The sequence below is a fragment of the Lontra canadensis genome, unplaced genomic scaffold, assembly GCF_010015895.1.
Source record: "Lontra canadensis isolate GAN:19392208 unplaced genomic scaffold, GSC_riverotter_1.0 scaffold57, whole genome shotgun sequence".
NCBI lineage: Eukaryota > Metazoa > Chordata > Mammalia > Carnivora > Mustelidae > Lontra > Lontra canadensis.
The window spans coordinates 7637306-7652694 of NW_022631051.1; the positions used below are offsets into that span (position 1 = coordinate 7637306).

Sequence of the window (15389 nt, forward strand, 5' to 3'; positions counted from 1 at the left end):
ATTGCCCGCCCCCCCACCGCACTTGCCCCTTCCCTCATCTTTCCAGTGAGGGGGTCATTCTTCCTTCCAAAAGCATGGCGCACGTCAGATCACAGCACAGGGTCACCTGCCCAACATAACAGTGGAGTCTCAAATCCAGGTGACTCTGCTTCCCAAACCATGAGCCTGGCACAGGGACATAACAGCTCAGAGGAAGGAACCCGTATGGGTCAGGATCCTGGCAGGAAACAAACAGCCCATTCAAACCACGTGACTTAAGGGAGCTTGGTGAAGGTGTTATTGACAGGACTGCGGGAAACATTCTGACCTGTCCCTCCACCCTTCTGTCCCCTCTGCACCCTCGGAAGCTGGGAGCAGAGAGCCCAGATGAGGCGGTCTGCAGATGCCAGCCTCCTGGGCATAAGGAGCAGAACCAGGAGAACACCCAGCATAGGATCCTTTCTTCTGCACATAAGGTAGTGGACTCGGGGATAATGGGCCTGCTGGTATCCCAGCACTAAAGGGAACCAGGCCTGATGTACGTGTCTTATTTGAATATTTGAAACTTCCCACAGACCCAGTCTGTCACCATTGGAGACAACTCTTTTCAGGCCAAACAGGGACATTGTGTGATGTGAGTCCCACGCGGAACCACTGAGGACCCATCTGATGGCAGTAGGACAGCAAATGATTCTCGGGGACTCGACAACTTCCAAGCTAAAACTCTAATAATCACAGAGGCTGAGGGGGGTCAGATGCTCTTAGCTGTCCAACGTTAACACCATGTTATTCCTGTACTCCATGCTCTCGACACACCACTAAAAGACATGAACAGAAATACTGTGGCTGTGTAGGTTGTTGACAGAACAAGGACACACAGCCTGGAGAGAGCTCTGTGCAAAACTAGGTGCCCCCGGGGCACTTGATTCTTAATGAGTTTCTGAGCCTGTTGTGGAGCCTAGAATCCCTATGGGGTTGTTTTAATTGTTTAACTTTTTATTTGGAAGGGGGTGCCTTCCCCTTTTATTCAGAAGGGGCTCCTGGGTGGCTCCTTTGGTTAAGCATCTTAGTTTTGGCTCAGGTAGTGATCTCATGGGTCAGGGGATCAGCCCTACACCTGGCTACCCGTGCAGTGGGGAGTCTGCTTGAAGATTCTCTCCCTCTGCTCCTCCCCGAGCCTGTGTGCCTGCCAGTGCATACCCGGGCTCTGTCTCCCTCTCAAATAAATAAACAAACCTTAACAACAACAAGAACAAAAGAACTCTCAGATATCTGTCGCCCGGATCCCCATTGCCTCCTCTGCCTTATCATTTGCATTCTTTCCATGAATCTTTGGTCTAGATATAGATATATGATTTTTTTCCTCACTCAAATTTGATGTGTCAGCATCACGGCCCTTCACCCCTAAGAGACTTCAGCATGCACTCGTCTTACAGAACAAAGGTGCAGGTAGCAACTTCAGTAAGTTGAACGCTGACGTCATCAATCCATCTAATTTCCCCTCCGTGTCCCAGTTTTCACCAGTTGAGCCATTTATCTCTTGTGTGGCTTTTCCCTTCCAGCACGGGATCTAGGCTCCGGCTGGGGCAGCATCTGGTTTCCATCTCTCTTTAGTTGCCCTTGACTTGGAACAGCTCCACAGTCTTTTGTTTTTTGTTTTGGTTTGGGTTTTGTTTGTCTGTTTGTTTTTTGCCTTTTCTGACATTGCCATTTTTGAAGAATACAGTCCCCTCCCTCCCTTTTTGTTAAAGTTCCCGTTTGCCCAATGTTTCCTCCTGACTTAGGTTCTGGTTATGTCCCCTGGCTTGGGTACTACCTAGATGACCAGTGTCCCTCTCAGGAGCTGCAGCAAGGGTGCAGACCACCTCTATCCCTCCTCCTTTGATGGTGTTCATATTAATCACCCAAATTTTTGTCTAGTTTCTCCACTGACAAGCTACTATGTTTTACTCTGCAACTGATAAGTAGTCTGTGGGGAGACCATGCAGAAATGCTGTTGCTCATGAAAATGATCCCTGTCTGGCTCAGTCAGAAGAACATGCCACTCTCAATCTTGGGGTCGTGAGTTCAAGCCCCATGTTAGGTATAGAGATTACTTAAAATATAGAATCTTGAAAAAAAAAAAAGTAGTTCCCGTATATGGATTGACCCAAACTTCACTATGCGGTTGCATATGCTGATTCTCCCATCCCAGGACTCCGTTCACATTCTCTGGCAGCTAGCTAGCAAGAGCGCTCCCTTCTCCCCCATTTATCTATCTCTTTGTTATTGGCACAGACCAGAATCCCTGTATTTTTCAGTGGTTTAGAATTCACTTCTGTACCTAAATATTTGGGTGCTCATCTCATCCCCGATTTGACTAAATGAGAGCCCCTTCGATCTGGCTCTTGTGTCCAATGACAGACCCCCAATGGTTTTAAAGTACTTTCTTACTTTCTGGCAAGACCATGTTCCAGGTTTACGTGGCAGCGATCCTGCCCCCCAGGCTGGTATCACCCATTTCTTTGAAGGAACCCTGGTTCCTTGGAGTGATAAGTAAGACTAAGCATCACACCTGGGTGGGAGGTGTGCTTATTGCTGCTGGTGTGTCTTAACATCTTGCCCTTTTCAGCAGACAAAATGAAGAAATATATGCATGTACACTTGACCCTTGAACAACGCAAATTTGTACCGCACAAATGTACCTGTATGTGTTTTTTCAATACAGTACAGTACCATAAATATATTTTCTCTTCCTTATGATTTTCTTAATAACATTTTCTTTTCTCTAGCTTATATTATAAGAGTACAATATAAAATACATATAACATACAACATATGTATTTAATCAACTGTTTATGTTAACAATAAGTCTGGTCAATGGTAGGTTACTAGCAGTTAAGTTTGGGGGGGTTTGATTCTTTTAAGATTTTATTTATTTATTTGAGAGGCCAGAGCAAGAACAAAAAGCAGACTGAGCAGAGTGCCTGATACAGGACTTGATCACAGGGCCCTGAGATCATGACCTGAGCCAAAAGCAGGTGCTTAACCAACTGAGCCACCTGGGCGCCCCATAGTTAAGTTTTTTTTTTAAGATTATTTATTTATTTATTTGACAGACAGATCACAAGTAGGCAGAGAAGCAGGCAGAGAGAGACAGGAGGAGGAGGCAGGCTCCCTGCTGAGCAGAGAGCCCGATGCGGGACTCGATCCCAGGACCCTGAGATCATGACCTGAGCCGAAGGCAGAAGCTTTAACCACTGAGCCACCCAGGTGCCCCCATAGTTAAGTTTTTGAGGAGTTAAAAGTTATACACAGATTTTTCAACTGTAGGGGGTCAACACCCTAACCTTGCATTGTTCAAGGTCGACTATATATACATACATATGTACACAGCATACAAATGTACACACATGCGTACCCATACTAGCAACATACACATATATCTTTTGGAAATCATGATTTTACAGCGACCACTACAATCCCAGTTCATCCTCACAGGATTTCCCTTGCCTTCTCTCCTTCTGTATTTGTATCTCATTCTTCCTCTCTGAAAATCCTGGCTGTCAATAACAGCATTAACACATTTCCATATTGGCTTAACCTTATAACACATCTAAGATGGACTAGGATTTATCTGCAGGCAAAGACTCCCCTTTCGAATGTTGGTCTTTCATGTATTTATAGTTTAAATCTGTTGAATCATTCCTACTTAATGACAAATGTAAACCAATCATGTAATATATAGATATATAGTCTCTATCTCCCTTGTTCTTTGTCAACAGCCCTGCAAGCTTTAGGAAGAGCCATTCCAACTTTTCTGAGAAAGCTACATAGTCCCCACCTGTGGTAAAATGTGTCTGTGTTCCATTTAATTTCATATACAATTTGAATGTTGTCAAAGGAACACTGTTGCTTTAAACTCTGTAACCAAGCCAAATTCTAAAAGAAACCAGTTGCTACGGCAACTGGGCAAAGAGTTAATTAATTCATCAGTCATTATATGCAGATTAATCTGTCTAACTGAGTTACAAAGGAGGTGGGCTTGTTTGAGTTTTCCTTTTGGAATTAGAGGAAGAAGAATGGTGTGGGTTTTTTTGTTTTGTTTTTAATCTGTATGGGCTGGAGAGTTCCTTCTAGAAAAGGCGCAGGCTTTGTGATCAGACAGGTGCTCAGCCCTTTCAGGACGCTGTGGGGCCTTGAAGCCAATAGCCTTATCTGCAAAATGTGGATAATAATGGGCATCTTGTAGGCTGCTGTGATGATCAGAGAAGATGCCAGACATGAAGCACTTTTCAGTGTCTTTTTAAAATTAAAATAAAGGTGACTAGCAAAGTTAAGCATACATTTCTCCAGGAAGGGAAATTATATTTTTTTCTTCGCTTTTACCATTGACCACACACACACACCCCTATGGGATCCCTCTGTAATCTCCAGAATTCAGAGAAATTTACCTCATTTACTTGATTGCATGTCTGTCCCTCTCTACTAGACTAATAAACTTCTTGAGATGGCGGATAATATCTGATTAATCCTTACAATCTCAAGGCTCTGTGTGTCTAGGCTTTCAAAAGAATACTTAATGGTGAATGAATGAATGTAAATGTACCACTATAAAACATCCTTGGGGGGGGGGCGTGGGTGGCTCTGTGGTTAAGCATCTGCCTTCCGCTCACGTTATGATCACAGGGTCCTGGGATGGAGCCCCATGTCAGGCTCCTTACTTAGCAGGGAGTCTGATTCTCCCTCTCCCACTCCCCCTGCTTGTGTTCCCTCTCTCGCTGTGTCTCACTCTGTCAAATAAATAAATAAAATCTTTTTTTAAAAAAGCATCCCTCCAACCTCCATCTGTCCTTCCTGCTCTACATTGCCACCTTCTGGTAAAGAGCTACAATTGCAGCAAATGGAGTCCCTTAACTATAATCAGAAAAGTCCAAACAAGTATCCTGAAACCACAATGGAGAAAGATCTCTATTCCACCATTGTCATTATGAAGATTCTACATGCGATTTTTTCCTGTTTTTCTTTTGGTTAAATACATATAACATAAAATTTACCACATTCACCATTTTTTTAAAGATTTTATTTATTTGACAGAGAAAGAACATAAGTAGGCAGAGAGGCAGGCAGAGAGAGGGGGAAGCAGGCTCCCCACTGAGCAGAGAGCCCGATGCAGGGCTCGATCTCAGGACCCTGGGATCATGACCTGAGCTGAAGGCAGAGGCTTAACCCACTGAGCCACCCAGGTTCCCCAACCACATTCACCATTTTTAAGGGTACAGTTCTGTGACACTAGGTACATTCCCATTTTTGTGCCCAGCCACTGCCTCCATCCATCCGCAGAATTTGTCATCTTCCCAAACAGAAAGTCTGTGCCCATTAAACACTAACCCCCCATTCACCTGCTCCCAGCCCCAGGCAACCACCATTCTAGTTTCCGTCTCTAGAAATCTGACCACTCGAGGTCCCTCACAGAAGTGGGATCATACAGTAAATGTCCTCTTGTGACTGGCTTTTCTCACTTAGCATAATGTCTTTAAGGTTTATCCACGTTGCAGCATATTTTAGAATGCCCTTCTTTTTTTTTTCTTTATTTTACAAAGAGTGAGTGCGAGTGGAGGGACAGGCAGAGGGAGATAGACAGAATCCTCAAGCAGGCTCCTTGCTCAGAACGGAGCCCCACATTGGGCTCAATCTCATGAGCCTGAGATCATGACTTGAGCCAAAAATCAAGGGTGGGCACTTAACCCCCTGCGCCCCAAATGGCCTTCCTCTTTAGAGCAGAATACTATTTTATCAGTCACATAGACCACATTTTGTTTATCCATTCACCCATCACCTATGCCTTTTTTTTTTTTCCCATTTCCAAGCTGTCTCATTGACTTTATGTTCCTACCTAGCAGCTAGTACTTTGCTCAGCTGAGTACCTAAGCCCTCAACAAATCCGTATTGGCTGTACTGTATGTCATTGCTCGTGTGTTCACCTACTAGAAAACAATCAGGAGCTCCTCCAGGACAACATGCTGCCTCATGTAGAGAAGTTAAATGGCTATGTATTTGTTAAATGAATGTTGAATGATAATAATTGCTACATTCATGGAGACCTCTCTATTCGCCAGGCACTGTGATAAGATGACTGGATTCCTATCATTTTTGCCATAACTCTGTGAGGTGAGTGCCATTGTCCTCACCCATTTACAGAGAAAGAAGCAGAACCACGCAGCAGATGACGGACCTGAGTCCAGCCACTCTTGCTCAGCAGCCCATGCTCTTAACCACTAAGTTACACACACCATAGGAGAGCTTTTGCCTTAAGAGAAATTGCAGTACCAAGAATCTATATTTTCCTGTGGCTCATTGGGTTCACCCCACCTCAGAGACAGTGTTTGCTGTGTGTCCCTCCGCCTCCTCTAAAGTACCTATTCCCTCTCCTTTGCTTTTACTTAAGCAGATCCTCCTGGCCTGAAGTGTACTCCTTCTCCCTATCCGGTCCAACCCCCTTTTTCAAGACATACCTGGGGTCCCTCCCCCTTGGAGAAGCTTTTGCCATTTCCATGGACCCTCCCATCCCTGCAGGGGCCCTACCACACCATTCGGCGCTGGGTGCCCGCATACTGTCACACCTTACCTTCTGACTAGTGGAAGTGTGCTAGTCTGATATCCCCCGACTGCTCAAGGAGGTAAAAAATTGGCCTCAGATTCTCCTTACCCTTTTGGTGGTACATCTCTACAGATGATAGCCTGTAGGAAGAAATAAACATGAGTTCAATGCCATGAATCTACGTTGTGTAGATTAAAAAAAAAAAAAAATTGGATCCTTTTAGCTATCTTGCTTTCCAGCATCCTGTTACTAGATTTGCTTAAATTCTGAGAACAGTTGTGAGGCGGGTAGGCATTGCTGACATCCAACCCTGAATCGGTGTGTCAAAACCAGGATTCTTGTCTCCATACCTCGTGAAGCTCTGACCTTGCACAGGGGTACCTCCCTGACACCAAGAGAGGGTTGGCAAGCCTTTAAAATGCAGGTGGCATTGTTTGTCTCTTTTTGTTCCAAATCAGGGGAAGAGGGTAATTCACTTTATTTAAAAAAAAAAAAAATAGGTTTGAAAAGAACTCTTAATCATTGGACACATTCTTATAACCCCAGAGACTGCATGAGATTGAATCTTTAAAAACAAACAAACAAAAACTTACGGGGCGCATGGGTGGCTCAGCGAGTTGAGCGTCTGCTGTCGGCTCAGGTCATGATCTCAGGGTCCTAGGATGGAACCCCCTATCAGGCTCCCTGCTCAGTGGGGAACCTGCTTGTGTTCCCTCTCTTGCTGTCTCTCTCTCTGTCAAATAAGTAAAAATCTTTTAAAAAATAAATTAAACCATGATTCAAAATTCGCAAAACAAAGTGTAAATGAAATTTAAATAATTAAGCTTCCAAATGCGCTAAGGCTTGAGACGCCCTGTCTTAAATATCAACCAGAGTAAGGAAGCCATCCCTCTGTTTGACCTTTGTCCTTTTCTCCCAAACTCTGTGCCTTTGCAATCCTCCTCCGGGGGCCCAGGGCCTCCTCTGCCCTCCTAGGGAGGCGCAGGCGGTTCCCCGACCCGGCCACCGCCCCCTCTATGGGCAGGCAGCTGTGGGGCGGCCCTGGCTCTCCGCACGCAGGTGGGTGTGCGCATCTCGGTGCGGGCGATGCTGCCACAGCCGTTGCCTGGCAACAGAGGCCTGCACCGCCCGCGGCTCCAGGCTGCTCTCCGTGCTCCCGAAAAGGTCCGCTCCTGCCACTGCAGGTGAGCCAGCTGGAATTTTGGATTCCGATCCCATGGTTTAAAACACCAAGGACTGATTTCCCAGACCAGACTAGGAGAAGGCCAGATGATTGGATTAAAGGGAGGGAGGGGGAAGGTGTCTTTTTTTTTAAATTTTATTTATTTTATTATTTGACAGAGATCACAGTTAGGCAGGCAGAGAGCGAGGAAGGGAAGCAGGCTCTCCGCTCAGCAGAGAGCCCGATGTTGGGCTCCATCCCAGGACCCTGGGATCATGACCTGAGCGGAAGGCAGAGGCTTTAACCCACTGAGCCACCCAGGTACCCCAAGGCGTCTTGATCTCCTACCTGATAACAGACTAGATAAAGCTGCCTTTGCATGTCTCATTAAAAAAGTTGCATCACTGTAAGTGGCCATTACTTTTCTGTTTGGAATGTTTAGCGGCGTGTTGTGAAACACACTAAACGTGCCCCTGTTAGGTCAGGATTCAAGGGTTTATATCCCAGATACACCCCTTACTCACCCCTCAAAGCCCCTGTAAAGTAATGGCAACAATAGTTCCTTTTAGGGTTATTGCAAATGCTACAAAAATTACACCATGGGAAGGACTAGCGCAGTGCTGGCAGTCAGTGACCAACTAGGAGACGCTATTTTACATGGAACCTATTATTCTTGTATTGATATATTAACTTCTTGGGTGTAGTATTCATCATATAGGATCATCTAAATCTTACTGGAATTCCAAATATAAAAATTTATCTTTAAGCCTGTTTAATTATAAACTTAGGCATATTAAAATATTTAAGAGTTTATTTGAGCAAAACTTGATTCGAATCAGGCAGCATCCCATCTAACTGAAATAAAGGAGCTCGGAGGAGCTGGGCAAAATGAAAGACTTTCATAACCAGCATAGAGCAAAAACAAGGACATAACTCTAGGTTAAAAAGCGGGTTGGTTATTGTAAGGTGACAGTGGTGTATGAAGCAGATTACCTAACATGTGCTCATTGGGTGATTGCGGATTGACAGGTTTAAGATTTCATTTCTAGGGAAGTCAAAACTGCAATTGATTCTAAGTTTGGTCATGTGGGGCTTAGCATAAGCAACTCGATTTGGGGCCCATTGTCTTGTTTTTTGACACCCCTAATTCCTAGATCTGAACAAGTGGAAACTTCTTGCTGCATTTTTAGGGTAACTAAATTATCAGGCTGTCTTAAAAGTGTAGCTTCGGGGTTCTAATTTAATTCTCCCTTTATGAGTTTCCATGGGATTTGTTTTGAAATTTTTCTTCCAACTGTTTATAAAAGTCGTGGCATTAGGGATGCCTCAGTGGTTGGCTTAGTGGCTTAAGCATCTGCCTTTGGCTCAGATCATGATCCTGGGATGCCAGGATCCCAGGCAGAGTCCCGCATCAGACTCCTTGTTCAGTGAGGAGCCTGCTTCTCTCTCTCCTCCCTGCTTGTGCTCTCTCTCACTGTCTCTATCACTATCTCTGTCTCTCTCTCTCTCTCTCTCGCAAATAAGTAAATAAAATCTTTTTAAAAATCTTGGCATTAAGAAAACTGACAAATCCTTATGAACATCCCACTATACTATGCAATTTTTATATACCTTTTCTTGCCTCCTGAGTGCCCTCATCACCCACAGTACATGCTAGGTTGATATTATTATGTGTGAACATTTGTGTTAACTCCAAGTGCAAGGCCAGGCAATGGTGATAATAGTCCCCTCCCACAAAACTCGAACCTTTCACCTAGCTCAGCATATAGTATGGCACTTTATGTTTGCTTCTACCTGTGTCCAGAAGAGTAATTTATTACTCTTGTTTTTTAAGAAAGTATTAATATTTTCAGCATAGTACCAAACAGGACAAGTGCTTCCTGAACTTAAAATCTGATGACAAAATTCCTTTCATGAGACCACCCCCCCACCCTTGGAGCAGGAGTTCTCTTTGGCTTTCAGGAATTCATTCATCCATTTGACAAAGATCCATGGGGCACCTCCTTCCAGCCACACGCAGGACAAACACAGGTGCAGCAGATGGAAAATACAGACTCGGGCCCCGCCCTCATGCAGGCCAAGATCTAGCTGACTTTGGGAAAAGCTGTACATAAACCATTACAATTCAAGGAGCTGATGGGATGATGGAGCACGGGGAGGGGCCTAACACTGAAGGTGGAGGGAGTAGTGAGGCTAGAAGGATAACTAGGAGGTGGCCAACTGAAGAAGATATCCCAGATATTCCAGAAAGAAGCAGCAGGTGAACCCAATGGATAAGCCAAGGTGTTCCAGAGGTCCATACGGTTGGAAGGAGACTCAGGGCAGTGCTGGGAAGGGGTGACCCTTGAGAGCTGAGGCCACAGAGTTTACACCAACCCAGTCTTGATGGACCATGGTCGAGGACTTGATGGTGGTGGGGACAGACATGGTAGATCTGTGCTGTTACTGTGGTAACATGAGGCACTAGACTATGAGCTGAAGGCCATTGCCAAAATCCACATTAGATTAGTGATCTAAGACCCTAGTAATGGAAGACAGTGGAAGAGATAGCTGGTATTTAGGAAACTGACTCCATGGGACACAGGAACTGTTTGGGTTGGGGAAAAGGAAAAGGAGTCAGGAATGAGTCCTATGTTCTGGTTTGGAAAATCAGAGACCCTTATCACAGAGAGAGAACGGATAGGATATGGGCTGGAGGTGTGAGGGGAGGCTTAGGGCATGAACTCAGCCTTTGGCAGGCAGAACTGGGGATCTATGTCAGGGGGATGAAAGTGGAAGTCTGCTCCAGGATGGCAGGGGACAAGAGAGTGAATTGAACTGGAGATGTGATGTGGCCGCAGTCTGAGCTGTGTGCACAGACTATGGAGGGCACAGTCAGCCCTGCCAGAAGTGTGTGTGTCCAGAGAGAGAGGGTGGGTGGGGGCCCAGACACCTACACCAGCCAGAGGGTGAGAAGAGCATCAAAACCACCGTGACATGCCAGCCAAAGAACAAGACAGTCTCAAAGGACCATCAGTGCCAGCTCCACAGAGAGGTCAAAGAAAGCAAAGACCCAAGTTCTCAGATGAAAGTTAGTGCCTGGGAGGCCACTAATGCCCCTAATGAGAATATTTTGAACGTAGGGAGGTGGGCCAAAGCCAGGATCCTAGGAGCTGAGGTGTGTACAGGAGGTCAGGAAGGACAGGCCCCAGTCAGATTCCCTTTATAACTCTTTGGCTGCTGTGAGCAGGAGGGGCAAATGGTGGCCCTAACAAGGAGCCTGCGACATAAGGAGGTGCCGTTGGGTTTGAATGAGACACACTGACAAGTAAGGCTGGCTGTGCCCCCCTCGGGGCGCGGGCTACAGAGGGAAGGGGGCAGCAGAGCTTCGGAAGCCCCCCCCCCAACCCGCCGGGTGCCATTTGCTCTCTGTAAAGAAGATCAGGCCTTACTGAATGTGAGAGAAATGTGGGTTGGGAGGAAACTGGGGCACTTGAAGACAGATGAACAAGGCCACATGGAAGAATCAGTGTGCAGGGCCTCGGGCCCCCCAGAGCCTGGAGACCATCACCGTGCCCCAACAGCGCCACAGGAAAGGAGGTGATCTCTGTCCCGGACTTCTAAGTCATCCTCCCCGCAAGTCCAAGAACGCGAGTGCAAAGCTGCGGCGGACGGACCGTCCAGGCCAGCTAGTGGTAGCAGTAACCGAGGAACTCGCACTCAGCACCGTGGATGAGAACGCGGACCGGTCTGTACGCTCTTTGGTTAGAGGGCTACTGTGCCAAAGTTCGAGGCCACAGTGTCTCCAAGAAAGGAGTAGAGCTGTTCCGAGAACTGCGAAGGAGAAACGGGGGCTGGAGAGAAAGACAAGAGGCTAAGGGAGGCGGCGGCGTGGGTGCGCTGGAATAGTCTAGAAAATGAACGGAACAAAGGCGGTGTGACTGGTGAGCCTCTTACCGATCCTCCTCCCTGATAGAATATGCATGATCCTGAGCGAGTCCTCGCCTGCCTGGGAGCAGGGAGGCGTCCGAGGCAACGGCGGGGAGCGCACGCCCAGACCCAGTCTCCCCGGCTCGGGGTGCGAGAGAGGCACGCGGCCGAGGTGCGGACCCCGCGCGGGTGAGCCTCCCGCGGGCCGGGCTCGTAGACGTCAGCTCCCAACCCCTCCAGCCCCAGTAGCGCTAGTGCCCCCAGCGAGATCCCCGCGAACAGGCCAGCTCCCCTTCCCTGCCGTGCGGAGGTCCCGGGGTCGCTCGGAACCGGGAGGGGGCGCGCGTCCGACGGCGGAGGCGGCGTAGGGCGCGAGCGGGCCTGCAGGTGCGCACAGTCGCCGGGAGGGGACCGGACCCGCGCGCTCCGTGTCCCCGCGTCGCTGTCCGCCAGCACCCGGCGGGGGCGGGACCTCCTCTCGCTCCCCCGCGAGGCGCTTCCCCTGCAACGCAGGCGGAGGCGGGGCTGAGCGGGGCTGAGCGCGGCGGGCTGCGGGCGGTGCGGGCGGCGGGCGCAGCGCCACCCTGGCTGGCTTCAGCAGAGCCCGGTGCTCTCGGCCCCCGTCTCCCTTCATTGTGCGCGATTTGTCCAGCAGAGAATTCTAAACCTGTATCTTTAAAAAAAAAAAAAAAAAAAAAAAAAAAAAGGCATCTGTTGGGCTCCGCGCGTCTTCCTCGCATCCTTTTTAGTTGCGAGTTTGCGGTGGGCAGAGGGAGGGAGCAGGAACGCCTGTTCGGATCGGCAAACACCGAGAGACCAGAGCATCTCTTTCAGCGGCAAGGAAGAGAAGCCATCGCAGGATCCACACACATCTACAACTCTCTATTGCTTTTTGTGCAAATACCTAAGTCTGCCTGACGTCCATCCAAGCGGGCAGGCATGGGGTGTCTGGGCAACAGCAAGACGGCGGAAGACCAGGGCGTCGATGAAAAAGAACGACGCGAGGCCAACAAGAAGATCGAGAAGCAATTGCAGAAAGAGCGTCTGGCTTATAAAGCGACCCACCGCCTGCTGCTACTGGGTAAGGCCGGAGGGCGCGCGGCGGCTCCCGGCCCGAGCGGAGCGCACTGCCCGGAGCGCAGCGAGCGCGGGGGCCGGGCGGGTAGGGCCGGGCGGTGGCCGCGCTCACCGCCGCCCGCCGCGGGGACCCGCTCGCTCCTCCAGCCGCGAGCTGTCGTGTACTGGAAAATGCCTACGCTGGGGTAGGGCGATTGCCGTCCGGGGGGGCAGGAGAGATGACAACGGTATTGGGCCACGGACCCCAGCATTCTTTTTGTTTGTTTGCAGGGGCTGGTGAGTCTGGGAAGAGCACGATCGTCAAACAAATGAGGATCCTGCATGTCAATGGATTTAATCCTGAGTAAGGAATGATCCATTTCGCTTTTGCTTCCAAACTGCATGCAAACTTTTTCACTTCTCTCCAGCATTTCCAAACGTGCTTTCTCTGAATAGTTAATTTGATCATCGAATAAGACCTTTTTGGGGGAGAGGGGAGTGAGAGAGAAGCGTGTTGTTGAATTTGGTATATTTAGGCAAATCTTTCTTTTGGTAGCATCTAGATGAAAAATAACATAACTTGCTTAACAAAATATGACTAAATGTTCTTGCGATGTTGGTCTGTGCTGCATTTCTTAACCAATGTCAGTATACACTCTTCTCTATATCCTTGGTCGGTCTCTATTTCAATACATAACAATCAACAGATGGCTAAATCAAGTAAAATAGATTTACAAGTGTAGCTAGAGTTTTTATATCCAGTTTTCATAACAACTTAGCCATGCTTTGTGTAACCTGTGTAGTTGCTTAAAACTACATTGTAATGTATGCATTCAAGTTTGCTTAGTGTACAAATTAGGAAAGAAGTATGGTTTCCTTTCCCAGTTAAAAACTATGCAGCTGCTGTTTGGGGGGTTGATGTTGACCTCTAAGAAAACCAGTCTAACCCCATGCTGCAGCTGGAAGTTTAAAATCCCACTCAGCGGATTCAAGTCAGTGCTAAAGGTAAATTAAATTAATAACAATTATCTTTTAATACAGAGAGAAGAAACAGAAAATTCTGGACATCCGGAAAAATGTTAAAGATGCTATTGTGGTAAGGATTTTTTTAAATGTTTGGTTAATAGAAAGGAAAGCAGAAAGTTAATTACTCTGCTCTCTAAAACTGTATAAACAAAAATTACATATTTTAGTTGTCATACAAGGAGCCTAAATATTATATTTATCCATATTTTTTTCTTCATTCCATTTTAGACAATTGTTTCAGCGATGAGTACTATCATACCTCCAGTTCCGCTGGCCAACCCAGAAAACCAATTCCGATCAGACTATATCAAGAGTATAGCTCCTATCACCGACTTTGAATATTCCCAGGTAAGTAAATCCTTCTTGAAATATTTTGAATGATGGAAGAGAGAACCATTTTCAATGAGATTGCTTGAGAATCCATGTTAGTATTATTTTATCTTTGACTTTCTTCAAAATCGAGCTCTCTGCCTAAGAAAAATGCTTTCCTTCATGCCAAAATATTAACATTAGTTAAAAACGTTAAAGACAAAAGGGTTGTAAGAAATGCTTTTGTGAAGGTATTGGTGACGTAGGTAATCAGGAAAATAGCCTATCTTTGAGAAATATGGGTAGTATTTTTTTCTACATGTATTTCTAAATTAACAATGAGGCAGTTTCCCAGAGAACAAAAGAATAGAAGTGACATGAGCAGAGAGAAATAGTTATGGTGACTGCTTCCATGGGGATAATAGAATAGAATTCAGTTCACTCTTAAGATGAGTATCCTATGGCCCCAATGAGAAGAGAATGCATGCTGTAAAGAATATAGATCACTTCTGAACGTTTATTCAATGATGGGGAAGAAAACATAGTTTGCCTCGCACCTGCAATATTTTGGGCCATTTTCCTAATTCCTTGGATAGCAGTATTGCTTATGTGAAAGGGTAAAATGAATAATAATTTTCTCTTGTTTTGTTTACATACGTATTCTTAAAATATTGTTATTTCGTAATTTGATTAAGCATGCGCCAAAGGAAAATATATTTGTTAGATTTCTCAGAAAGTCATTTTTCTTACAGTTGTGCCAAAAGATCATATTTGTGTGTGTGCCTGTGTGTGTGTGTGTGTGTGTGTGTGTGTACACCCAACAGTAACAGAATTTTAAAGGGTTCCTTGCCTGGCACAGTGCTCTTGAGACATTTTGCATTCTCACAATCCCCTCTTTGAAAGGAAGGTGATGCAGAAAGCAGTGTGTAAAATAGATGGGTCCTGCCCTGCTCTGACTGAAGTCTGGGCCAGTGTGCACCTGTTCACCTCTACTCTGCTCATTTTAGCAGAACACCCTTGTCTTGGAGACTTTGTAGCAGGATGGCAGATAAAAATGACCCTTTTTGTGGAACATAAGGAATAGCATGGAGGACGTTCGGAGAAGGAAGGGGAAAATGAAGGTGGGGGCGGGATATGGAGGGGGAGAGGAACCATGAGAGACCATGGACTCCGAGAACCAAACCGAGGGTTTCAGAGGGGAGGTGGAAGGGGGGGGATGGGTAAGCCTGGAGATAGGTATTAAGGAGGGCACGTATTACACGGAGCACTGGGTGTTATACGCAAAGAATGAATCATGGAATACGACATCAAAACCTAATGATGTACCATATGGTGACTAATATAATAATAGTAATAAAAAGAATGACC

At 46.5% G+C, this 15389-nt stretch overlaps 1 protein-coding gene across 2 annotated transcripts in view; it reads left to right on the top strand.

Annotated features, from left to right (window-relative positions):
* The window catches only part of GNAL (G protein subunit alpha L), a 137916-nt gene that overhangs the window by 25163 nt on the left and 97364 nt on the right, over window positions 1-15389 (top strand). The window contains exons 1-4 of one of the 2 annotated variants that reach the window (XM_032875776.1): window positions 12190-12711; window positions 12978-13050; window positions 13728-13782; window positions 13941-14060. In XM_032875776.1, the coding sequence (XP_032731667.1) occupies window positions 12570-12711; window positions 12978-13050; window positions 13728-13782; window positions 13941-14060 (390 nt within the window). In that variant the 5' untranslated portion in view covers window positions 12190-12569. Of the gene's footprint in view, window positions 1-12189; window positions 12712-12977; window positions 13051-13727; window positions 13783-13940; window positions 14061-15389 lie in introns of those variants that run through there. The other variant, XM_032875775.1, reaches the window with a different exon arrangement.